We start from the raw sequence: 27817 nt of genomic DNA on the forward strand, positions 1-27817 counted from the left end.
ATATATATATATATATATATATATAAAAGTAATTAAAAGAAAATCAGGTGACTAGTGGTGGTGATGATATATAGAAGTTGTCAATCACTTTGTTAATTTATTAATCGCACGCCGAAGCAGTTGCTGGATTGAAGATTGGTTCTTTCTTCTACTTATGGCCAAATTGGATTTCATCGGACCAACCACAAGTTGATTAATCTGTCTAACACTTATCATTACACAAATATAATATATAAAGATGATATTCTTACAATATACATATATATATATATATATATTATTTTACGATATGATGCATATAGAACAAGTTGGTTGATTATTTCTCATGCGTTCTTTTTTTTGTTATGACAATCAATGACAAAAATTGAGGTATAATACTAATTAAGAGAGAGATCTTTTGTTCTTAAATTAAATGGATAGCGAAACCAATCATTTGTTCCCGCATATTTTACAATTTTAGGTTAACAAAAATAACATTTCTTCTATATATGCGCGTGTAATCCAACAACATGCACAGACGAGTCATGTGGCATACAATCTCTCTCTCTCTCTCTCTCTCTCTCTCTCTCTCTCTCCCGTTGAGTGGACTGCATGGTCAAAAATGTCATGAGACAAGTGAAGACCCTTGTTTCTTTTCTTGTCTTTAGTTCTCTCATGTGCTTTGGCTATCATTTTATTTTTCCTTTTCCAAAAAGAAATTCCAATAAATCTCACAAAATCTTATAGATTCCAATGACAATCAAATCCATATTTTCACTTCAATATCTAACAAAATCAAAGCATGGGATTTTATGATGTTTACTTTTAGAGCTGATGATATTCAACTGCACTACATGAGAACCCTAATTACTCACTTAAATCCTGATGAATTAATTGCTAATTAACAGTGTTTCACTTTCAATGTACCTCCAATATAATATCACCATTAAATACCACGTTATAAAAATGCATTACCATAATACCAGTAATGATATATGAAAGTTTACAAAAAAAAAGGAGCATCACAAAAAAAAAAATCAACTTTTTAAATTTGGTAAATAAATATATGAACTTTAATTTTTGTATAAAAACACACAAATTTTGAATTTTTTCGTATAAATCCACGCAAGTTTATATAAAAATAAACAAACTTTAAAATGTTTCACACACACACATACAAAAAACCCAATTGAGCAATTGAGTTTAGTATTTTTATAGGTTTATGAAAAAAAATTAAAGTTTTTATATTTTTATACAAAATTAGAAGTTCATATATTTATTTATCAATTTTAAAAATTTTATGTTTTTTGTCATATTCCCAAAAAAATATAATATCAGGGTAAAAGAAACACTATTATCCCTTGTTTGCATTATCACGAACATCTAGTTTATTGATCATATAATCTACACACTCAATATATGCGTATTTTTAAATTATAGATTTTATCCGTAAAATAAATTATTTTGTAGAGTTTTTAATAATATTTTACGTTGTAGATTTAAAGAAATATTCAAAAAAAAAAAACACTAAACACAAAACTAGGCTACTACAACATGAAGTTAAAGTAAAAAACTTCATGTTAAGACAAAATTCTGAGCAACAGTAAAAAAACTAAAGAAAATAAATAATGACATCCTAACGAAGCATATAAAGAACAATATTAGATAAAACCATCATTTATACAAAAATAAAAAATAAATCTTCAAACATTTTAAATAGTTAATAATTAAGTAGCATTATATTTAATTCTAAAAAATTGATCTTAACTACTTTTTAAAAAAATATTTATTGATAGTTAAAGTTATATGCATTTACATAAAAAAAACTATACTATTATATACCAACGGAATAAATATTTCGTTTTCTGTATTATCAAAAGAAAAAAGATAATTTTATAATTTTATAAATTTTCTGGTTTTATTCATGTTAGTAATTAATTTACATTACATATCTATATGAATGTATAGAAAAAGTCTTCTTTGATCATAAATAATATGGCCTCTGTAGTCGATAAAATAATTTTTTTACGATTTAAGAACATAAAATTTCAATTTATGTTTCAAATATCTTGTTGACATTATGTAAAGAACTAACAACAAATAAGGTTTTTAACATTTAACAAATAAACGAAAATAAAATTGATATATTAAATTATGCTTTCAATATGAATTTAAAACATTTAATATCCGAATTTGAAAACTACCATCCCAAAAATCCGATCTCTAAAGGTTTCTAATTAGTTGTTGTTTCATTGGAAGATCAATTAGGTTTTTAAATATTGAATAAATTAAGTTAGTTAACCCATAAAGTTAGAAATCATTCGAATATCATGACGCACTATTATAACCCATTTAATATGGATAATATATATATATATATATATATATAGTAGAGAGATTGTAAAAGGAGACATAAACAGTGCAATACCTAGTATTATACATTTGGGCTTTTTGACGTAACTTTACATGTTGTGTACAACTTGCAATATACCCTTTGGAGTTTTTAACAGTTTGTATTTTTTTCCTTAAAATTTTCAATCCTTTTAACCGTTTTTTTTTTCATCTTCAAAAAAGAAACTTTCCTCACTTGTAATTATCATCGGTAAAATCCGTTAACTTCTTCTTCCTCAATTTATTTATTTTAAGAAATTTGCTTAATACTTCATGTTTTTTTTAATCACTATTTTATTGGAAAAAGATTCGCTGATTCACGTTTTTCAACAAAATATTCATATATTTCAATTACAAATAAAATGGACATTTCGACTAGGATAATATAAACTAAACTGGGTAATACATAATTATAAAATTAAATTTAAAACCAATTTTTCAATATTTTTCTAAAACTAAATTAATAATTTAGAATAGATATAAATTAAATATCAAAATAACAACAACAATAACAACAACAACAATAATAATAATAATAATAATAGTAAAGTAAATAGATTTTCCTAAAAAATAAATATTTTTAATAAAGTTTCCATACAAATAAATTTAGAAAAAAAATTAAAATTGAATGTGATGGTACTTAAAAAACCACCAGGAAACTAAATTTGAAATTTGTAAACAAAATGTCAGTTTGTTCCAATAGCATAATTTCAATCATATGTCTTGATAATATTTTTAAAAAATAAATATTTTTAAATATCAAAATAACAACAACAACAATAATAATAATAGTAAAGTAAATAGATTTCCTAAAAAATAAATATTTTTAATAAAGTTCCCATACAAATAAATTTAGAAAAAAAATTAAAAATGAATGAGATGGTATTTACAAAACCACTAGAAAACTAAATTTGAAATTTGTAAAAAAAATGTCAATTTATTAATAACAACGTCTCATACTCTCGTCTCGAATTCGAACCTCAAGTAGGAAAAGAGAACATAATTTCGATCATATGTTTTACTTTTGTTCTCAAAATTAGTTTGGATTTCAGTTCAGAAATACTCTGGTTATCCAGAAGAAAACAAGTTCTTGTATTTTTAAGATTAGAAAAAAAATTGATGATTATGGACATTTATTTACTCGATGTTATTTATTCCAGAGATATCAACGAGTTTTCCTCCCTCTCTCTCTCTCCCTCCCTCCCAGTGGCAGCAGTTGCGTTGCATCTGAATCAAAAGCAATGATTGAACTCAAATCAAATCTACCACTTATTCCCCTCATAAGATATTTGCTATTAATTTTCCCATAATGCCCATATACTGAGACGTTGGTTGCGATTATCCAAAACCAAAAAGGTAAGGGTAATTTCGGAAATCTGACTTTACGACAAAAGGACAAAACCCTAAAGTAACGGGCTTAGGTCTCGCACGGAAGAGTACTTGGACATAGCTTGTCTTCCAATAACAATTGAAATTGAATTCTGGCACCCAAAGCAAACAATAGAATGGAATCTGTCATAAACTAATTTTATATTCGACATTTTATTTATTTATATAATAAAATGATTATTAGTATTGAAGCACCAAGATATGTAATTGAAATGATCATAGTGATAACCATTTTCATTGTCTGAATATAAAAGTTGCGAGGGTGGACAATTTAATGAGTAAAAAAAACCCATTGTGAAAATCTTGCAAATAATTCATTGTCCGAATACTTATAGATTGCTTTAGTAATACTTTTTTAAACTTTTATTGATGTTTATTAAATATACATAAACTTTTATACATGACAGAATAATAATCGACGAAAATAATAACTAATATTATTATTATTATGATGGGTATGATGATGATGATGTTGAGCGCATTATAGTATCATGGGTGGGTCATTGACTAACGAGCACGCCTGATTACTAGCGCACCTATAATTTAACCTGTTAACTCAAGCATATGAACATCAAAAGAATAACTTTCAAGTTCATAATTACAAAATAGCCTCTATTTAAATTGCAATTGTAATGTCCATAAAAGTCTTAGAATTTTTTTTTAACCTAGAAATTAGTTTGATAAGCATAGAATATGGAGACAATACTGTATTGGTCTTTTCCATGTGTTACATTGTCATTATATATATATATATATATATATATATATGAAGTAACTTAAATTAACTAGCTCGTTAATAATATAAAAATATCATTAAGTATATATATATATATATATTCAAAGAATAACTTCAAGATGCATGGATTCTGTTCGATCGAAAGATCCAGATATATCCATGTTATAAAATACTGAAAATTTTGAATGTGCGTGTATAAAATTAATATAAAAAAGAATTCACGCATCACGAACAATGTCACATCGAATGTTAAACTTGTCGATTAATCCTACCAAATAATTATAGAAGATATTATTCTTAGAATATTATCATTAATATTGTTATGATTTATCCTAGATATTATGCCTAGAATATTCTATTATATTTTGCTATATATTATGATGTATTCTTCCCATTATCTATAATAGAAAAACATTTTCCTATTATGATATCAGAGCTTCGGTTTTTGCTCTAATTTTTTTTTTCTCTTCTCATCAATAATGTTGGTCGAATCCGAAAGCGACGATGAAGATGACAACGATATACTAAATCCAATAGTATCATCGTCTTGAGTATCGTTTTAAATTTATTTTGCCTTTTTTTTCTTTTTTTTTCCCCGACGGCGGTGTTCATCACCGTCAACCCTAGTCGATGTGCTATTTTTTTTACGACGATGTTCGTTTATCGACGTCAACCCTAGCCGATGTGCTACTTTTTTTTTCTCTGACGACGTTCGTTTATCGATCTCAACCCTAGCCGTTGTGAGCTCTTTAAACATGGCTATTAGCCTCTTTCGATTGGAAAACTCCGATCGTCGATCCACGTATTTGCGTCACTTATTTTTATTTTCTTCTCTTGTCCCGCTGCTAGACTATCACGCATTATGCGTCGCGCTTTTGCGCCTTTTTTTTTTCCTTTTTTTCTCCGGCCTAGCCGCTATACACATCGCAATTTTTTTTGCGATGCCGACCTCATTGTCGCGCAACCCAACTCGCGCATATGCGCTGCACATCCGTGCCACATCAGCCTCTGAGAATACAACTCTCAAGCTCTTCAAACGTTATCAAACAACACCAACTCAAGTCTGGACTACCCCACCACATGGAAGATGATTCGTTTAATACGATCACAATTTCAGTTTTCAGTTTTTATGTAACAAGATTGAATTCATCATAGATAATTCATCTTGAGGGGTATATAGAAAGATATTATTGTTAGAATATTATCATTAATATTGTTATGATTTACCCTAGATATTATGCCTAGAATATTCTATTATATTTTGCTATATATTATGATGTATTCTTCCCATTATCTATAATAGAAAAACATTTTCTTATTAATAATATTATAATTGGATTGATGTTTTTCGTTATAGTATATGATTTATTGAGTAAATTCCAATAGTACTAGAATTATGGGACATTTTTGTACCCACCATAGCATTATTAGTGGTATCAGTACAAATAGAAAGTGTATACATTATTTTCCTATACGAGTCAACTTTTGAAAGTGTACTTTGGTAATACACGCACACATATATTACACGCACACATATATTATTATTATTATTATCAGTACTGTAAAAGTAATTATATAATAAATGTACTTTGGTAATGGTGATGGTAAGATGATTAACCGTTAATTAGAGAGTATTTAGCGGATGAACATTGATTAATGATCACTTTATGATCTATATATATATATATATGCATACATATACATACAATATACAAATATATACACGTACATACAAAAAATATATATACATATAAATTCATACACATATATACACACACATATACATACAAACACACATATACATATAATTTATATATACATATACACATACACATATACATATATATATATATGCGTACACACACATACATACATGCATATATACATACATATCATACAAACACATACATATACATAAGTACATAAATTACCAAAAAAAATGTTTAGTATTATGTTTGATATTATTTGATTTTACTAATTAATATTTTTTAAAATAGATTTTTAATATTAAAATTAATTTTATTAAAAAATAAATTAAATTGATAAAAAAATTATATTTTAAAAATTATAACAAAAAATAAGTTAGAAGAGTATGTTTTTTTTTTGTTAACGGTAAATGTATATTAATTTAAACCTTTTACAACCAGAATTTAATCCAGAGTTTAAAGGTAAAAAACAACTCAGACATACTAAAGAAAACAAATATAACAATTAATAGCCATCAAAATGTTGAAACCATATTGATCGCAGCAAGGCATTGATTCGTTACGAACTCTAGTCTCAATGAAAGCTTCTCGGAAGTAGAGGACTACTTAAATTTTTTATTTCCCTTGCGAGTTTTACCGATTAAGGTAAAGTCAGTTGGGTCATGGAAAGTCTGGGCAATTGATCTTGAACGAAGGATACGCTGAGCTTCCTTAATCATCTCATTTTCATTATCAAATTGATATGCCGACTTACTTTCAACTTTGCTATCGGGCAAAGTAAATTTCGGTTGGTCATTAGAATGACCCGCTGCTCTTTCCGGTGAGATGATACAAAGATCAGACTGGAGAGCTGTTGGGTTAGATGTGTCTACCATTGTATCAATTGCTCTCTGCGGTGGAGAGAGGGAAGTCCCTGTTGTCGTATCGACAATAGCGGATGTGAGTGTCTGCAAGACAGGTGGTGAGATTACCTGTAAGGCAGGCGATATTCCGAACTTGCACCTATGAGGAGATGCAGGCGTATGAATTAGAGACTGAGTCGCATGTACTGAAGATTGCAGATGAGTAGGTTATTATCTCTGAATAAAAGGAATTATTAAAAATATTTGGAAGGACTGAAAGATATGTGAAAGTAACATCATAATCTAGATCTTATTAATATATATTTCAACGGGGAGATAGAGTAAATATCCAATATAAGCTGAAGATCTTGCATCCCTAAGAATATACACACGATTAAACATTTTACAACTTGTTTCTTGTCTCGTCCTTATCATCTCTCTTCATCCTCTCTCTCTCTCTCCCCCATTGTAGTATACTGGATTTAATGAGGATGTTATATTGACAAGTGACATGGAGATGAAGAGTTGGTCCAAAATAAACTGTGAAGGGGACAAAATCATGCAAAATGTGATTTGGAGAGGAGGGAAAGGCCAAAACACAAAAACATAGGGTGGGTGGCTAATGGCTATATAGCTATAGCCCTACATCACAAAAGCAAAAAAGAATTGTTATAGTTTTTTTAATAATAAATTTATAAAAAAAAAAACAAAATACCCCATCATCTTGGCTTTTAGTGCCAATGTATGAAACAAAAAAAATGGTATGTTTTTTCCTTTCTAGTGTAAGAAACACAAGGAGCAAAAGGGTTAGAATTCTTATTAAAAAAAAAGGTTAGAATTGAAATTTTGGACCAAATCCATAACCAATATTTTATTACGACATTTTTTTGTATATGTTTCTCTTGTACTTTTGTTGCTTTCTTCATCATCCATTAAATATGAAGCTTCATATATTTTTGGATAGTCGACTCATAAGAGATGTCGTACAACTCAACATTATATAAAAATTTCATGCAAATTATAATTATTATTATTGTAATCACACAACTTAGTTCCATTGACATTCCAAAAGGTATCGCCGTACCGAAAAAGGGTTTGGCACGCATGTATTTTTTTTTCTCTGTAACCAATGAAGTATATATAGTTAGACAGCACTGCCCTAATAATGCGTGTGTGTATATATATATGTGCGTTTATATACATATATACATCTATATATATGTGTGTATTTATATATACAGTTGGGCAGTTAGTCATGTACAAATTGTGCAAAGAAAAACTAATCGTGTCCAAATTGGACCACCTCTGTGTCTAGAAGACAATACAAAGCATATAAAATCGTTGGGAAAATAATAATATGATAAGAATCTATAGAAATTGTTTCCATGATCAAAAAAAGGTTTATCAAACTGTATTAAATAAACATGGGCCGTTATTTTAGATTGGGCTTCAATTATGGGCTTTCTACCCACTTTGCTCCACCACTTCACAAATATATAACATATTCCCGCACAAAAATTACATCGCCGAGGGAGAAAAGAAAAAAAAAACAAAAAAAGTTCTGTCACGTCAACCTTCCTCCGCCGCATCCGTCGGCAACTCGCGCCGGCAAATCGGACACGTGTTCCGAGTCATCAGCCTCGGTACAATACACTCCTTGTGGTAGTAATGGCCACAAGGAAGCTCACTCAGCTTCTCGCTCGCAACAAACTCCTCCAAACACACCGCGCAGATCGCCAGATCTCTCTCCCTCAGCTCCTCCGTTGTCAGCTCCGCTACCGGGAGCTCCTCCGAAACCATCGCCGGGGAGTTGAATCCCCTTGCAGGAGATGCAAAAACGCCGAAGAATCCGCTGAACACGTCGTCGTAGTAGCTGTACGTCTCGATGGGATCGCTCCGGGAGTCCAAGTAATTGAGGTAAGCGATGTAATCGCCGTCGATTTCGTCTCCGGTTTCCAAAAAATCTTCCGCCGGGTAATGTGAGCCGTCGATTTCGGCGGTGGTGAAATTAGGGCTTTGGGAAAGGGGAAGATGAAACTCCGCCATCGATGGGATTTCCTGTGGTGGATGGTTTTTGGCGCTGCTGGTGGGATTTCGCCTCCGTTTTTATAGTTTAGGAGAGACGAGGTCGGTGGATTGTTGACACGTGTACGGTAGAGATGTCTCTACTTACGGACCATAAAAAAGTAGTTATTTCATGCTGTTGAGAGATCCTGCCACGTGTTCGGATAAGGGACTCCAATCTGCTGCCACGTTAGAAATTTCAGACCGACATTGAAATTGAAAAATATAAAATTAAACGCCGTTGCCGGGGATCGAACCCGGGTCACCCGCGTGACAGGCGGGAATACTCACCACTATACTACAACGACATGTTTGTTTAGTTTAAAATTTATCAAATTCAAATATAAATCCCAAAATTATAAAAAAAATCATTTAATCGTATTTACAAAATTTTCGTTGCTTTTATAGATTTACGTTTACGCGATTTGAATTTGAGACTTACCTCCCATTTCACACTTTCACATTGGTCTCATTTGAGAATGACAGCTCCCAGTTTGAGTTGCCGGAAATGATAGTTTACGTTTTAGAAATTTCTAAAATTTCATTTATTTTCCTTATTTTTATCTCTAATAAAAATAATTAAATATAATATTTTTAAGTATAATCTAAATTCACATCTTCACAAGATTAAGAGCTAGACGGGTTTTGGTGACATAATGTCGGATATTGTTTTCCAACCCTTGCAACAACTTTGCTTATTATTCTATAAAATCGGATTTTAACATATGCTTGAAATAAAGTTTTCAGCACCGAAATCATGTATAATTCGGTTCACTGGATTTAAAATACAAACACGTATACTTCCTTTTGTTACTTTCCACACACCGAATCGGCTACGGCGATTTCCTTCAACACCGTCTCATGACCATCAACTCCTCGAGCTAACTGGCCTTGTTTGGTTACAGGTTCCGAGTTATCCTTGCTCTTGCCCCATAGAAGAATATAAAGTCCAACGATCACCACGAGAGATCCTATAACACTTTTCATTAGAGAAAGGAAAGAAGAAGATCGCATTAGATCATATATTATATAACCAAGATGGATATAGGTCGGTCCATTTACCCTATATAATATGGGCATTATACTATACGATATAGAATGTGTTAGGTACCTTCCTAAATAAAATTGTTCGTGAAGAAAGGAGAAGCTAAAGATGGCTGCAAACACTTGGATCAATGGGATGAAAGCAGAAGTGAAAACCGGACCCCTTTGCCGTAGACACCATGACATCGCGACGTAGCACAATCCCGATCCCGTTATCCCCTTCTCACGTCGAACATACAGAAAAATCCGATACGAATATATGTTATCTTTCGAGTTTATAACTCGATATAACTTTCTATATCATATATGATATAATATATAAGGGCGCTATATATTAACGTTACATATTTTTTTTTGTGTTTCTTCGTTCTGTACATCTTAATCTGTAGAAGTTAATTAGGACTTAAAACAATAAAATAGAAAATCTTAGGTTAGATTTTATACAATGTTACGATATCTATTATATACATGGATCGTTATATTTCAAGATCTTATGAAAAATATTTGAGGGGTCATGTTTTTTCAAGCGTTATTTGCAAGAAAAAACACATCAAAATAATCATTTAGAAAAAAAAAAAAAAGATTCAATACTCACTGAGTAAAGTAAAGCCAAGATTTGGAACCTCTCTTTAAGAATCCACATCTTCAAGCTCCTCTCCGAGATCAAACTCAATAGAGCAGACTGGATCGCACCGAAGAAAGAGAGGATCGTCGTGCTCGTGTATTGGCTTGGGAATTTCTGACTTATTTTCGCCTGGACTATGAACCATGATGACCACAAGGCTATTGCTACGATCAGCATGATCGATCCGAGCGTCCATTTGTGCACGGCATTAGGGGAAGCGGTTGAGGCGATTGCGTTTTGCGTTTGGAGGTTCTCCGTTAATTGCGTTCCTTTGTAAAATGTCAACAACAAAGCTCCACTTATGCAGACCATTGACCCTATCACCTTGGCTCTTCCCGCATTGTTCTTGATGTTCACCGTCTCTTGTCTACACACACACACATATATATATATATATATATAACACTATGAATATCCAAGAATATGTATGTATAACCTATAAGTTTATAACATATATCGACATAATTAGATTCATCTTATAAACTTTTTAAGCAACTTTGTTTTCTTCATGATATCTCTCTTAATCCAACTATATAACAAACCATGTTTTCAGAATTTCAAAATATATTAAAGGCCTCTAGTTCTTGTAACATCTAAGACAAATATAAATTATGTCGGATATATTCTAGTTTGAGACAATGAAACAAGAGAACTTAAAAATAACGGCTAGTCTCTAAAGATCGGTACAAACGAACAAACTATGTATATAGATAGATGCCTTCTATTACCTAAAGACGAGGGCGATCACGAAAGTGACGGAAGGAACCATGTTGCCAAAGGCTAAGGCGAAAGCCGAGGACGTATACTCTAGTCCAAGAAGAAAGAAATACTGAACAAGACTTGTCCTGTAAAAAAAGGAGTTAAATCCATTTTAGATATTTTGTAGGAAAGATTCGGCCCGTTCGTGTTTATTATATATTGTCTCGGTTCATCTTTTCGAGACAACGATTTTCGTGATTAAACTTTGACGATTTCAAGATAACTTGCGATTTTACGATCTCCACAAACGATAAGGATCCATAAGAAAAACTTACCCCAAAAGGGCACTTAGGAAGAGCAAGCACAAGACATTGGTGTTGAGCTTCGACCAGTTTTGTCTGCAAGAAAACATTAGAGTTAAATGAAGACCATTAACTAACACATAAATATATACAGTGTGTATATATATATATATATAGACACACGTGTATCAAAAGAAGTAACGTGTTTTATATTGTACCTTTCCAAGAGAACCGCAAAGGGTACCAAGAACACGGTGCCGGTGATCAACCTATACGTAGTAGCAACCATACGATTAATCCCTTCATTAAGCATTTTCTTGAACAACACATTCACCATGCCAAGCCCGAAGTTAACCATCGTCATTATAATCACAGCTTTCCACAGTTTTGAATCACACCTCATCGATCGTTATATGAACTATATATATATATATATATGTCAATGCCTATATATATACACACACGCACCCCGACGTGTATGTAGTTTTCAATGGGATTACAAAATATTTTGATGGGGTTGTGTGCTATATACATATAAATGTCAATGCCTATATCGATATATATATATATAGGCTTATGACCTAAATGTGGAGAAGAGAAAGGACAAATCTATTCCGGAATCATATCGTTGCGTTTTGTTTCTTGACTCATTCATTGTTCTTTACCACTTACTTAATCTTTCTTCTCTTTTGGAGTAAACTGTTATAATAAAGTGACATGATTAGTCCAAAAGATCATTGCTGTCATCATTATACGTGACGTCATTAACCAATAACACAGTTTCCAAGTGTAATTAGCAAAAAAAAAAATTATTGGTATGTCAGCGAAAATTAAAGTGGAAATCGGTTTTGTAAGGAAATACGTAACAACAAAACAAATATGATTTTATATATGCAAGAAGGATTTTTTTCATCAAAATGTTTGCTTTGTTTGTAAGACATGATCTTGGAACAAAAAATAAAAATATTGTATTAAGCCAAAATTTATGCTTTCATAAATTGTGATTTAGTCTAATTATATATATATATATATATATATTGTGTAGGTAGAGCGAGTACAAACTAATGCTGAATGTTGGATTTGGTTCTCAATTATTGCAGAGTTATACTAATTATTTTTTTTTTTGGACAAATAGCATGCATGCATGTTGAAGTTTTAAAAAGTTATCAAAATAAAAGAAAAGAGAAAGATATTAGGTAGTTTAATTCTGTTTTAATACTTGGCATAATCTAATTAATTTGCAGGAAATCGCAAACACCCATTGGAGCTAATCGCTGCAAGAATATATCTAAAAAAAGATCTGAAACGACACACCGAGTGGCATCTAATACTTTCCTTTTTTTGTCTGAAAAAAAAACATGTGAAAGAGATATTAATTAAATAATAATAATAAAAAGATGGTGAGGAATTTTCAAATATGTGTAATGTTAATGGAGGAGGGAACAATGCGTCAAATCTTGTCATGGAAATGGGTCTATGTGTTAGGTTTTTGTAATGAGATGCTTAACCTAAGTATATTTCAATTGTTTATTTAAATGTGTTTCCTTTACGTTTTTATGGAATGTGAAATTAATCTGCTTTTTTTTTCTTCCCAAATTGCGTTTGCTTGATGAGAAGTATATGCTTATTGCCTTTGTTGGATCATATTCTTAGCAATAGCATATTTCATCACAAAGAATATGTTAGAAGCCTTTTTTTGTTCAAAATTTTAGTTTTACGAGAACTAACTATTACGTGGAAATAATAAATAGAACAAACACTACAAAAAAATATGTCATTAGCAACGAAATGCATTTCGCAAAATTAGAACGAAATTGCAACGTTTTTTAATGAAAACGATTTTGTAACGCTTTAACAATTTTTCGTTGCAATGTGTTGCAAAATCGTTGCAAAATTTTTTTATTGCAATTAACAACGCTTTGCAACGCAATATTTGCGTTGCTAATTTGCAACGCAATATTTGCGTTGCAAAGCGTTGCAAAATCGTTGCAAAATTATTTCTTTGAAATCAACAACGATTAGCAACGAATTTCCTTTTGCAACGCTTTGCAACGCAATAATTTCGTTGCAAAAATTATTATTTAATAATTAATATGATTTGACCGTAAAAAAGTAAATATATAAATTTGCAACGCAATTTCGTTGCTAATTGGATTTGCAACGCAATTTCGTTGCTAATTTCGTTGCTCCAATTAGCAACGAAATTGCGTTGCAAATTTAAAATAAATTTGTGGCTTGGTTTTCACGCCTTTTGCAATGAAATTTCGTTGCTAATTGGATTTGCAACGCAATTTCGTTGCAAAAAATTGCGTTGCAATGTTTTTCTATATATTCAACATCCAAACACATTCCAAACACAATCCATCAACAATTTATCACTCTAAAAATTATCTAAAACCTCTCTCTATCCTCAACTCTTAAAAAAAGTCAAATAAAAATATATTTTATTATTTTTATTAAATATATTTTAGTTATATTTTTTATAAAATTTTAATGAAAAATGTGATATACAAATATATATATATATATATATATATATTTATTTATTATCTTCATTTAATATTTATATTATTTTTATTTAATATTTATATTTATTAATATTTTTTAATTAATTATTTTTTAAATTTTAATTTAATTCTTCTAAAAAACTTGAAATTCTAAATTATTTTTTTTATTTTTATATTAATTTTTGCAACGACATTGCGTTGCAAAATTAGCAACACAATTTCGTTGCAAAATTAGCAACGCATTTTGCAACGAAATAATTACGTTGCAAAACGTTGCAATTTGCAACGAATAGAAACGCTATATTAGTTTGCAACGATGAGTTAGCAACGAAAATTTTTTCATTGCAATTTCGTTGCAAACTCTGTTTTGCAACGAAATTTGTAGGTTTGCAACGAAAAATTTTCGTTGTTAAAAAACTGTTTTTTTGTAATGAAAGTAATATGTGTTCTTTTGGGTTTTAATTTTTAAATGGAGATTAGAACGTTTAATGATCGCAATGTGACGTCTGCAAGTGTAACGGCAATAAGATGTTGATGGTAAACAAATAATAAATTAATTTGTTTATTTGAATTTATTAAGAAATAGTTAGGAGTGAATATTCATTATATTATTTGAATTTAGCTGGTTATTTTTTAATAAAAAACTTTAAACTGTAATATTTACATTTTAAAAAATCATATATTTTAAACTATTATAAAAAAAATCATAAACTATAATAATTACACTAAAACATTCTCTACTCCACTTCAAACTCATTATAAAAATTTAAAAGGCCTAAACTATTATATTTCACATACAAAAACTATTACACTTATATAAAAATATCACACCATAAATTATTTATGAAAAACTATCATAGTTACATAAAAAAAACAACTTTACACTTTTAAATCAGTTATAACTTATTTTTAATTTTGTATTTGATTTTATATTTCTGAAGATAGATTAAAAAAAATAGTAAATTAAATAACAGATCAATTGCATTTTGTTGATTCATTAGAATTGTATAATAAAAAATGTTTCTTACTAAAAATATATGATTCCTAAAAACGATTTCTTTATATTTGATCATATAAATTTATTAACATTTTTTAAAAAATTCTCCTTTTATTTTTTTTTGTGGGTCATTTTTTTTCCTTAGATTGATTCGAGTCCCCACGGAGAAGGTTTTTTTTTGGGTTTAGGGGGGAATTTTGACCAATCTGTGATATTGAATTTACAAGTATATGACATAATTGCGAGATTCAGTCAAAATATAAATTACCCTTCGGTAGTAAACAGAAATCGATTAGTATTTACGTTTGGAATTTCCAAAACCGATGGATGTCCAAATGGTTTCCAAGACTTTCACTTGAATCATAGACGCCATTTCCCCATATTATCTCATCTTCAGAATCTACTTCTATTATGAGTCGTACATTGTGAACATGCAATGGTTAAACGGACAAACAAACACTAACCGCAAACCCGAATTCCGAAATGCCCAGCATCGGCATTTTCCGAAAAGCCGAAGAGGAAATCAAAGACCTATATAATCACACACGAAGTCGGTTTTCTGAAGAGAGAAGACTGTTGTTTCCGTCTATACAATCATACCTCAAGCTTCCTGAATCCAAGATGAAAGCTCGGGTGAAAATCTTCGTTCTAGAAGACTCTCTAGCCCGGAAAAAAACCCTACGAAGATTCGTCACAAATAGCTCTCTACTTACACATCTCTGCCTTGGAAAGATTTCTGTGGCGAATTACAGGCTGAGAGGTTATTTGCCATGTCGTTGAATCGGTATAAAACTCTATAATGATTCCTTATCGTAAAAGGCTAGAAGCTGTTTCACATGATTATGCCAAGTCGTGACGTTTTGCCCATCTACTGCCACCCAGTTAACAACAGTTGCCGCTGGCTGTTCCCACCATTCATCCAGCTGCATCAGGATATGTTAAAACAAGCTTCATCAGGAAATGACAGGAGAGCGCGAAGATAACAAAGCAACTGAAATTTTACTACTATAACTAAATTACGAGATTGTCTGTTCTTGTCCCTGCTATTGGCAGATCGAAACCTGACCCAGTTTCTGATACAGAAGTATAAGCTTGAGGAGCAACTAATGTAGAAAAAGCTCTTATGCCTCTAAATCAACGATAAGTATATTCTAAGAACATCAGACCGAAGCACAAGTTGTTAAACAGACCATTACGAGTATATATAACACCAAGTAGATACTAGAACCCATATATTCACTACTCCAATTCCAATAAACCTAGGAAAAATGGCATGAGAATCGTGTGTTATAGCAAGCAATCAGTTCCATGTGACTATGTCTAAATCCATCATCCATATCATACAGCAGGGATGACTCGAGCAGGGTTAAAATGACATCCATACCAGACCCCTCACGTATTTGCAGTGTTCCAAGGATGCTTGAGCATTTAAGACTGCAGACTTGAGTTCTGGCAACCATTTCTCCGTTATTGTTTTGTCTTGTTCAGCAGCCAGATCTAGGCAATACTTGGTTGTCCTGAAATTAGTTTAAAAAAAATAATGCATCAGAAGAAAATCAATGCAGTCATAGTTAACTTAAAACCGGAAAGAAATGGCAGATCTAAAGAAGATAATAGGGTGCACCACCCGTATAAAAGAATACAGTTGGTCAGGCTTAACCTTTCATATCCTTGCTGAGCACGATACGCATGGTCTAATAAAGCATGGCCACTTTCAACAAGATCCTGTCGTATATGGACCAAGTTGATTGCCTTTGCCAAATCTTCCAAAATACATGCCTCTGAACCACGGAGCTTCAGACAGAACTCAAGAGACTCTAAAACTGATCCCAAACTTGAATCTGAACCCTCCAATCCTGTTTAAGCAGCAAGAAAATATCGAATATAACAAATCCTATAAAGAAACCGTGTCAATTGCGTTCATCACTTCTAACTATTGTGAGTTCCAGAAAATTTATTAAACAGAGGTTCATTTTCCTTGCACTCATTCACACAGTTCTATTAGATCCTGCAGAGATCCGCAGCTGGTCCAGAACGCAGATGATGATTGGGAATAGCGTTATACAGCCCATAAACTATTTGGGTTTCTCACCTTGTCCCAAACTATGCAGCTGAACCTCGGATGCAAAAACAAAAATCTTGACTTCTTAGTTTGGTCTGTTTTGGTGTTGCATTGTTTTAGCAACACCTCCACAGCAAAATACAAGAGATTGTAATTCATAATAGAAATCCGAGGAGCGTCATGCGCTTTGGTAATCAACAATATCTATTGTTCATCTCACCAGTCTCTCACAAGGGTTCATAATTCATCGCCCAATAAAAAAAAAGGTAAGCTCACCCGCGGGATATTGAAGGGCAGCAGAGATGCGACATATAGATGGAATTGCTGATGGATCTCTTGCACCAGCTCTTGCTGTCAACATAGCAGCATTTTTCTCCGCAGAGGCAAGAGCTTCAGGCCCATTCGATCCATTAGCACCCATAGACTCCAGAAGTGCCTGATAAAAAGAAAGTTCAAAATAATTGAATAAAACTGAGGCATCTGCACATAATTTTGGAGGGAAAAAAATACAAAGTTTTGGACTCTTGTGATCAAGAATTCCATTACACCAATGAAACCAACAAATATGCTTCTTGAAGACTGAAACTACAAATGCTACAGTCCAAGATTGTTTGATTTGTAACTTGTAAGCCCAAATAGCCCACATAAATAATTTAAAGTTTCCTGTATGCAACATATTTTGTTTCAGTATTTTCCAACAAACCTTGCGCAAATATATCTTAACCAACTAACTGCAAAGCATATAGATGCAAAACGATATGGAGAGGGAAAAATACAGCTAATACCATTATGAGCTTACAAACCTGCCCGGTTGCTGGAAGCATATAGAGGGTGTTATCAGGACTTCGGAAAAAAGCAGAAACTTCTTTCTCAATGAAATATTTAGCACTGTTTGAAATGTCTGCAACAACCTCACAAGCTGGTATTATTGTGGCTGATGCATATTCCCTTGAAGCTAGTGGTTGCTGATTCCAGAATGCAGCAGCATCCTAAAAGAGAAATGAAGATACAGAGTAGTCTTAATTGTAATTATTTCATTTAATGCAAGCACAAAACAAGTTTCATGATTACCATGTTTGCCTTTAGAAGAGTAGTGTATATGGTCTCAAGTTCGGATCTGCGTGCATCAAACTCTTCAATTTTCTTCCACTTCTTTTTCAAAGAGTCTTCAGCTTCTTTCCTTTCAGCACATAATTTATTTAGCCGTTGTATTTCAGACATCAATGTGTTTAAGCTAGCTTTCAATCCAGCAGCTTCTCGCTCCTTGGCCCAAACTTCCAACTACAAAATCAAGCATATATATCAGCATGTGTAATAAAACAAAATTGGACACTAGTGATAACTGAACATCAGTATCGTTATCGACAACTTAAGGAAATATAGTTATCATGTTAAGCGTAAAGAATACACCCGTTTTAATAATGTCATCTCTCAGAGGAATGAAGCTGAGAAAAAAGTATTACAGATAGTTGGATGACAATGAATGTTAAAGTAAAAGGACAGAATCAAGGAAGCTGAAGAAGATCGGGCAATTACCTCAAACTGCCTAAGATTGCCTACATTCTGGGATGTGCCTCCAGAAAGTGAATGTGAAGAAGCAGTGTCAGCAGCACTCCCGTACAAGCGCTTTAGAAGTTTCTGACTTGTGTCCCTTGCTTCAGCGGCTTTGTTTACTGCATCTTCAGTAGCCAAAAATTGTTGAACATGTGCTTTCTGGAAAAAGCCAGCATACAATATCATATAAGTGGAATGCAAAAGCACCTAAACCAGCATTAACCAGATAAGGAAATCTACCTGTCTTTCAAGGAGCTGGTTATTAGATCCTTTGGAATGGGTATCTGTGCCTATCTTCCCATAACCATTGAATTGATAACTTAACGGAGAACTCACATCAGAAGAAGAGATGTCTGTTACCCGGTTATTCTCATATTTATACCTGTATAATCAGTTGACATCAAATAAATTCGGTCTGCAAGATCAATACCCTCGACAAAGAACAAGAAAAAGAAAGGTGAGACATTGCATTCAGAGAACAAAAAAAAAGAAGAGACAGAAATTGAGAAGACAGACATCCAAATAGACCAGACCACTCAAGTGAAGGCCAACTCATATATACCAGATCAGGCACATTAAAAGCTAAAACATAGTCCAGAAAAGAGTGAGAACAGCATGCAAGGTGCATTCAAGTGAATGGCACCAGCAGAAGCGGAAGTGCACAAACAGAGAGGTGCAAGAAGGAAATGAGAGAGACACCTTAATATTTCAGCATCAGCTCGAGCATCAATCTTCTCTATTTCTCTGGATATCAATGTCTTAAGGCGTAAGGTATACACAGCAATAGCCTGAAGCAGTACAGGAGGACTCCGCAGGCAATTCGCAATAACAGTTCTCATTTCATCAAAAATTTCTCCATTATATTCAAACCCCAACTTTGTAGCTTCCATCTCAGGATGCGAATGAATTCCATTTCCTTCATAAGCAGGAAAGGAGTTACGTATTCTTTCAATCATGTATGATGCAAGAGATTCACAAGCTTTCCTGATATTTCGTTCTTGGGCTGTTTCAATGAGAATGACGTCATCTGCAGACTTACTTCCTTTGACAGTGGAATAAACAGCTTCCCTCACACTGTTAGTACTGAGGCTGCTTGATACATCGGTAGAAGAATCAACACATGACCGTTGAGCATCCCTTGCTTGGTTAACATAGACTTGTAGCCTTTTGTGATACTCAGCGAATATTCTTGCTGCTTCATCACATTGTTGATCATAGGCTTCCAACATTACTTGTTTATGCCTGTAAAGCAAAAGAAACTCTTACTGTAATTCCAAAAATCTACTGAAGATAACAGTTTCAACGCATTTTTTCTTATTGCTATCCAAATAATGTTTTTTTTTTAAATCTTGGAGACAGATGAACATTAACATCAACCAAGTTTAGATAGAAACTTATGAATGTGATTGTTGGAAATGTGAAAGCATTCATCAAGTCAAAGGAACAAATACCTCAATAAAACTTGAGATATCATATGTTCCACCCTAGAGCTACCGATTCACAATACAATGAGCGCATAATCAGACATGAATACTTTGGGTAAATGTAAAAATCCAACAAAGTATAAATAATTGGCAGAATCCGCTCAAGTGAAAATTAGGAATATTCTAACCAGATCAGCTTGATACATGCAGAAAACTCTTCTTACAACCATTTTGCTGAGGGCAAGACACTGATGCTAACACCGCAAACTATATGATCAGAAAGCAGTAAAAGATCATAGTCAGAAAAACACAAAGCAATTCGAATAAAGATGCAAGTCAAACCTATAATTCGCCCTCTCATCAAGCATCCTCTTTCGTTCTGCTTCTTCTCTGGAGACTTCACACATTCTAGCCTTCAGATCCTTTCTTTGTCTCCTCACAATATTCCTCAATCTCTCCACCTCCTTCGCGGCCATTTCCCTCTCCTGCAATGCAGCTTCTCTGCTCTCTGCTGCTCTCGAACTCTCCTCAGCCACTGCTTTCTCCTTCCGCCTTCCTTTACTCCTACCCTCCTCCTTCCCAGTATTTACATTACTAACATTACTATCCATGCTAGTGTTGCCACTGCCACCATGAACTGTAATATTCATCCTAATGTTCGCCACAGTCTTCTCCGATTTCACTCGATTTATCAAGAAATTCCAGATGGGTATCATGTTCCCTCTGCAAATCTTTCTTATCGCATCTACAGAAGGCACGTGGGATTTGCTTGATGCACTGTAAGGGCCTAAAGGTCGATAACCCATTTCCTTCTGCAGCCATACTTGTATCGCCTCCGGTGTCGGAGCCGGAGCCGAGGTCGATGCGCTCTGCATTCTCTAGAACTAGATAATTCACCAACCCTTCTTCACATCCCCAGGATCCCTTCACTTATATCCCACATTCGATCTTCCACAGAAGCAGATGCCCTCGAATTTGCAACTAATTAAGTTCAATCCGAAACAACAAGAGCAGAGAGGAACTTCTAAATACCTAGGTTACACAAAATGAACAACATAGCCCGACATGTATCCGCATTACTCGGAAAAAACCTAGGATTTTCGAACTATCGCCAAAATTTTTATCTATCTCCAATTCTGGGGGAAAAAAAAGATAGGAATATATACACGCATTAACCCTCTAAATCTCGCACGACGGAGCAAGCACTGAAAACGACAGAATCCTCAGAGAAACAAGTAAACAAACAGATCTGATAACCAAGAAAATCGAAACCTCCGGCGCCGGAGACAGGAAGAAGATAACAATGAGAGAGAGGGGGAGGGGTCCCGCTCCTTTCTTTGCTTTGCGATCGAAGGGAAGAGCAACTGAGAAAATTGCGTAGAAGTCTCAGCAAAGTCACGTGAGAATTCAAAAAAGTTTTTATTAAAAAAAAAACTTTTCGGGTCGGGTAGTAGAACCGGGTCGCGACCCCTTATTATTAGGGTCCAAAATAAAAATCAGAAACATATGGGTGAATTGTACAAATACGTAAATGCATAGGGACGGTAAAGGAAATATTACATTCTTTTTCCTGTTAAACTTTAAATTTCGACCAAAACTATATTATTATAGAGGGAGAAGACAAACGAGGGAGGGTAGAAAACCTACCTTGACAACGTTTTAACACACACCACATGCCATAAATACCAAAACCGGATCTATTATTCGGTTTTTGGTTCGGTTTAGTCAAAAACCAAATATCCATCAACAATACATCTATCATATATCCGAGATAAACCGAGATGGTATGCGATAACAAAAGAAAATTATATTTTGATGACGTATTCTCTATTCTTCGGAGCATCGGGGCATCCAGTGAGGCAAAGTTGTATTTGTCGGAGAACCGGGTCGCGACCCCTTATTATTAGGGTCCAAAATAAAAATCAGAAACATATGGGTGAATTGTACAAATACGTAAATGCATAGGGACGGTAAAGGAAATATTACATTCTTTTTCCTGTTAAACTTTAAATTTCGACCAAAACTATATTATTATAGAGGGAGAAGACAAACGAGGGAGGGTAGAAAACCTACCTTGACAACGTTTTAACACACACCACATGCCATAAATACCAAAACCGGATCTATTATTCGGTTTTTGGTTCGGTTTAGTCAAAAACCAAATATCCATCAACAATACATCTATCATATATCCGAGATAAACCGAGATGGTATGCGATAACAAAAGAAAATTATATTTTGATGACGTATTCTCTATTCTTCGGAGCATCGGGGCATCCAGTGAGGCAAAGTTGTATTTGTCGGTGGCCGGATTAGGGTCCCGCCGTCAGCTTCTCCGGCTTCCCTGCCTCTACATATAATTCAACATAGATACGTACACACATACATACGAAATCACAATGAGAATCAAAGACGCTTCTTGGTATACCAAAAAAATAAAAATAAAAAAAGTAAATAACATTTCCATGTATAAGAATATATGCTCGTGTCAGAACAAATTGCATCACCGGCTGTATCAAATGTTTCATAATATAAAGTCATGACCCACGTTAAATTTCAGCTATAACGACACTAGGTGATCAATAAACCAAGGGTTTTTCATTTTGCTAATTGATCAAATACCTTCATATATAGGATCTCACTTACACATGAAATATCAATACCTTGTATATATATATATATATATATATATATTCATCAAGAATCAATATGTATAGTCCATCTAATCAATATAAACAAAAGAGTGAGACAATATTCAAAACCAAAATGATATAGGTGAGACAAGAGGAACATATAATAGTACCCAAGAAGAGATGGAGGCGGCCGAGGGGACGCAAAGGATGATGAGTTTTGCCGCTCTAAGTCTCGAGTTCGATCGATCTCCCTCACCTCCTTACTCTCGTCAAGCTGTTTTGTATTGCAAGACGTTCGATATATATCATCGTATACAATAACATAGGTTATCCAATAATGTCGTAAGAGCCGTGGTTGTGAAATTTATCGGTTTACCTTCTTCCTTAGTTGATTCCGCAGTTCCTTTAGTTCCTTTTCCTATACGTACAATACAATCAAAAGTACCATTATACACTTGCCAATGTACCGTATAAATACGTAGACTATGAGCTGATTCATGTGTAGAGTGCATGCACATGATCATGAGCGCATCTTACCTTCTTCTGGAGTTGCGCTATGGATTCCAGCATGAGCTGATTCTGCACTTCCAAACAAGAAACCGGCATGATATAGGCGTGTATATATATATACATACACGCATGTATATTTGCATCAGTCAGGGACTGTTGTAACACCGGTATTAATTTTTGTTAAGATAATATAATCACATTAAACAAAAAAAAAAAGATATCGGGAGGAGTATTGCAATGCACAGACATAAGTGTATATATGTAGTTACCACCATGACATGAAACAAGTTAGATTGGTGTGGACGAATTATAAACCACCATATCTTTTTATACTCGTAGATGAAATATATATATATATTCATTCATATTTTATGGTAATATTCTTTGAATCAGTGTGTGAATTAAACCTACACAAGGGTAAGTGTAAACTAACACATATATACACAACCAAGCACGTACATGCATCTATCCATTTCTTAAAACTAGAAGAATTATGTCTTTGAATTTTGACATATTTTTTTTATATATAACCATCATAACTATATATATTGATTAAATTAATTAAGTATATATATGTTAAACCTAATTTATGTGGTAGTTTAAATAAAATTTGTGAAACTAAATAATTAAGAAAAAAACAAAAAGAAACCTTTCTTGTGCGAGTTTTCTTGAGGGCAGTGTCAAGTTGCATCTCCAAACTCTGAAGCTCTCTTAGACTTAACGCATCCAACTCTTCCCCTTTCAAGTGCCTATATATTTATATATACAAGTGACTAATTAACGTCCAAAAATTTTATAAATGTTAATATAATGTAGCATGATGATGGTTATGCATGTAGATTAAGTTAGCTTACAACCTTAAGCTCCTCTGCAAAACATCAATCATCCTCAAGAGCTTTGAGCATTCCGTTGAACAATTGCCCTAAAACGACAACAAAAAGATCAAATAATGATTAGTAGATCACTAATTACAAACACAAACCACACCCACCGCGTTTGATTAGCGAGTTAATCTCTCGGTCTGATTCTATTGCAAGTACCTGTGGATCTGAACTCGGTGGAGGAAGTTCTTGGCTCGAGTATGAGCATCTCTCGTATCGATCGAGTATCTTCTCCATGCTATCATCATTATGTGAAACTCGAATATAAGAATGACCCCATGACGAATTTGAACAATGCAGAGAAACTTACACTACCATACTATATATATATATATAGTCGTTTTGTAGAGAAACTTACGGCGCCGAACATTTCGTGAACATTTCGTACATCCGAGACCGCGAGAAAAAAAAAAAGATGTTTTCGTATAGAAACAGGAGAAACCGAATGTTTTGTGTTGTGCCATACCATACAACTTTCTTCAAAGGTGTATACTGTGTGGTTTAGTGATCTATATGCATTGTATAAACCAAAGATATCATAGAGAAATGCATTGGAATCCTCATTATTCACTGCAAAAGATTCTAAATATTTGAAATATAAAAAATAAAATCAAATCTAATATTATATATGTTAGTCAAGAAAACTCTTTTGCAGCAATTTCACAGTGAAAATACCGTAAACCTCTCTCCATAGGCTATGAGAATCTAGTAGTTAACCAACGCATATATTAATTTTGGTTATGTCTTTTTCAGTTTCCCACGACAAGTTTCCATATATATACACACATATATACATATATATATATATATATATATCGATTTTTATGTTGCAATGACGCATTCATGCCGAGGTTAATCCTAGGTTCGAATAACTAAGCTCACAGGCACAAAGCTCTATGACTAGACATGCCTCCAATCCAACCAGATTTTGTCATATATGCCTTAATTAACGGTCCAAAACTATTTCAATCCTTCTTCTACAAGTAGTGTATAAGCATATGATTGGTATATATATATATATAGCTCAACTCGTACTATATAATATATATAGCAGGTCATGTCTTTTCTGCTGTAGAAATAGAAGTAGAATGGTGGAATATAAAACTAAATTGTGTAAATGATAGATAATTGAATTTAACAAAAAAAAAAGATAGATAATTGAGTTCTATTTTAACAGGTGTTGAAAGAATCTGTATTATGTTATATTTATAGAATATATGTATATAATTTTAAAAAAAATTTCATGAATTTACAAAGTAGAGCAAATTGATATAAAAAAGTTTCAAATCAAAAGATTGCATATGCATTATAAAATTGATATCTAAAATATTGTAAGACTACTGTTTTTTCATTTTCTCTAACTGTGGATCTTGACGACTCAAATATTGACCACAATCATATAATCCAATGTTTTCATACCCCGTCCTCTAATGTTTCTGTGTATATCTCTTGCTCTCAAACTGACATTTCTTGAAAGAGATCATCTATGTATATACATTATCTCTATGATTCCATGTAGTCGTATCTATATGTATGTAAACTTAGCTTCAGCTTCCATTATATATTGGGTCATCATCATCATCATCATCATCATCATCATCATCATCATCATCGTCATCATCATCATCATCTAAACTAACTATTTTCTAATAACATATATTGATATGATATGTATAGCTATAATCTAATGAGATCTTTTTGCCTCACAAATCTTGATAGCATAATTCATGCTTAATCCCTCATTTCCAACACACACACACATATACACATGTATTACACAACTATATATGTCTATATGTACATTATTCAGAAATTGTTCAACTATTTGAGCAAACCCTCAACCAAATCAGCATCAAGGTCGATGAGTTGAAAAAAAAAATCGAGTTCCCAAATCTATTAAACATGAAATATTATATGTATGAACCCCCAAACGACTAATCAAATGATGTAATAAGATGCGAAATTAACGCGTGCGGAAAGAGAAATCAGAGGCAGAAATCGAGACCTTGAACCGGCGGAATACTCAAAGAGCTTGCCTTTGGGCGAGAAAATAATCAAAGCTACTTCCGCATCACATAACACCGAGATCTCTTGAGCTTTCTTTACTAAACCGGTTCTCCGCTTGGAGAAGGTTACTTGCCTCCTTATCTTGTTCTCGATCCGCCTAAGCTGAACCCTCCCCCTTCCCATTCTTAGATTTTCTCGGCAACCAAACAGAAAAAACACGATACACCCTTGAGAAAGGAGAAACCCTAATTTCTCTCTCTTGAAGGGTATCTAGAAAAGGATGAAGGAGAAGACCGGAGCTAGAATAAGATGAGAAATGAGGTATGAAGGTTTACGGGAAGATATATTTTGATATATATATATATATACACACACACTTGCATTTCTATGGAGGAAAAATAAAAAGAGAAAGTATCAAATGATACAATTAGGGAAAGTGGAAGCAGAGAAACAGATATTTCTGTCTATGTGTCCGAAATAGTCTTGGCGACTATAGTTATTATTCAACAAAATAATTAATTACATCTAATCGGTCTTTGTTGTACGCAGATTGGTGGGTTTAAATTCAATATTCAGTAATTATCGTATTATGTGTATCATTTACAAATGCCGCGGTGTCATTGGTTCTACTGGCCACATGGCATAAAATATAAGAATTAGATAACAAGATATATTAAAATATTAATAAATTTGTTGGCCAGCCCATATATGTTAACTATCACATTAATAATGACTACTATATATGTATCTTAACATAAAAACTCAAGCGAGAAAAAAGATGCACAATTCTAGATAATGATGATGATACCGCCTTGTTAATTTATACAAAATGTAAAATAATATTAAAAGTATATTTTTTTTTATAATTCAATCGTTATTACGACAAATAATTTTTTTAGTTAGTTGAGATCAAATGGATTAATGGAGTAATTAATTCATACACCATATGCAAGAAACTTGTAATTAAAAAAAAGGACATGATTAAATACGAGTTCAAAGATTCAAACCAAAAGAAGGGATCAAAACGAAGAAATTACAAAACCTAATATTAAGTTTTTTTTTGGTAAAACCTAATATTAAGTTGCAAATAAAAACAAAGGCAATATAGGCTTTTCAAATTATTCATAGAGATCTTTTGTACTTCCAAATATAGTTCATGAACAACCAGGTAAATAAATACAAACCCTAAGAGTGTGTATACGTATGTATATTTATGTTCTTGAAAACGATTTAGATGGCGACGCTGGGCCATTCCATCAATATTTTCTTTATTAATCTTAGTTTCATTATCATTTTGGAATTAATAACACTATTAATCGTATAACGATGCCATTTTGGTATCTTAATTTGAAAAAAAAGGTTTTTTGTTATTTTAGATCTATCTTATTTATCTTATAATTCTTGTTAAAATTATAGTGTAATCTTTTTGGTCTTATAGAGTAATATGGAGAAGTATAATTAATTA

General features: G+C 32.8%; 4 protein-coding genes and 1 non-coding gene across 8 annotated transcripts; all 5 read right to left on the reverse strand.

The window, feature by feature from the left end:
* Positions 1–8398: 8398 nt before the first annotated feature.
* On the reverse strand, positions 8399–9260 carry LOC104822727 (E3 ubiquitin-protein ligase RING1). The gene has a single exon (XM_010554061.2). The coding sequence runs from the start codon at positions 9087–9089 to the stop codon at positions 8613–8615; it is 477 nt and encodes a 158-aa protein (XP_010552363.1). The 5' UTR covers positions 9090–9260; the 3' UTR covers positions 8399–8612.
* An 83-nt stretch (positions 9261–9343) lies between these two features.
* TRNAD-GUC lies at positions 9344–9415 on the reverse strand. The gene has a single exon. It is a non-coding gene; the product is annotated as a tRNA-Asp (tRNA).
* A 402-nt stretch (positions 9416–9817) lies between these two features.
* On the reverse strand, positions 9818–12232 carry LOC104822736 (WAT1-related protein At3g30340). The gene is made up of 6 exons (XM_010554073.1): positions 11996–12232; positions 11811–11873; positions 11505–11621; positions 10747–11143; positions 10219–10370; positions 9818–10086 (listed from the first exon to the last, which is right to left on the reverse strand). The coding sequence occupies exons 1-6, from the start codon at positions 12178–12180 to the stop codon at positions 9918–9920; spliced, it is 1083 nt and encodes a 360-aa protein (XP_010552375.1). The 5' UTR covers positions 12181–12232; the 3' UTR covers positions 9818–9917.
* Positions 12233–15760: 3528 nt separating this feature from the next.
* Positions 15761–21698, reverse strand: LOC104822745 (AUGMIN subunit 5-like). 4 transcript variants are annotated; one of them, XM_010554094.1, is made up of 11 exons: positions 20664–21698; positions 19937–20139; positions 19597–19813; positions 19138–19279; positions 18880–19056; positions 18415–18624; positions 18147–18332; positions 17620–17779; positions 16942–17137; positions 16666–16798; positions 15761–16204 (listed from the first exon to the last, which is right to left on the reverse strand). In XM_010554094.1, the coding sequence occupies exons 1-11, from the start codon at positions 21194–21196 to the stop codon at positions 16076–16078; spliced, it is 2286 nt and encodes a 761-aa protein (XP_010552396.1). In that variant the 5' UTR covers positions 21197–21698; the 3' UTR covers positions 15761–16075. The 4 variants fall into 4 exon arrangements, with proteins under 4 accessions (XP_010552396.1, XP_010552409.1, XP_010552404.1 ...); XM_010554107.2 differs by adding an exon at positions 20510–20575 and having other exon boundaries at positions 19597–20139; positions 20664–20743; XM_010554102.1 differs by adding an exon at positions 20510–20588 and having other exon boundaries at positions 19597–20139; positions 20664–20741.
* A 683-nt stretch (positions 21699–22381) lies between these two features.
* On the reverse strand, positions 22382–26667 carry LOC104822766 (truncated transcription factor CAULIFLOWER A-like). Its single transcript, XM_010554116.1, has 8 exons — positions 26351–26667; positions 24505–24583; positions 24322–24386; positions 24114–24213; positions 23492–23533; positions 23331–23372; positions 23125–23228; positions 22382–22671 (listed from the first exon to the last, which is right to left on the reverse strand). Exons 1-8 carry the CDS (start codon positions 26533–26535, stop codon positions 22575–22577), a joined length of 714 nt encoding a protein of 237 aa, XP_010552418.1. The 5' UTR covers positions 26536–26667; the 3' UTR covers positions 22382–22574.
* Between the last annotated feature and the right edge of the window lie 1150 nt (positions 26668–27817).

The sequence above is a fragment of the Tarenaya hassleriana genome, unplaced genomic scaffold (genome assembly GCF_000463585.1).
Source record: "Tarenaya hassleriana unplaced genomic scaffold, ASM46358v1 Cleome1, whole genome shotgun sequence".
NCBI lineage: Eukaryota > Viridiplantae > Streptophyta > Magnoliopsida > Brassicales > Cleomaceae > Tarenaya > Tarenaya hassleriana.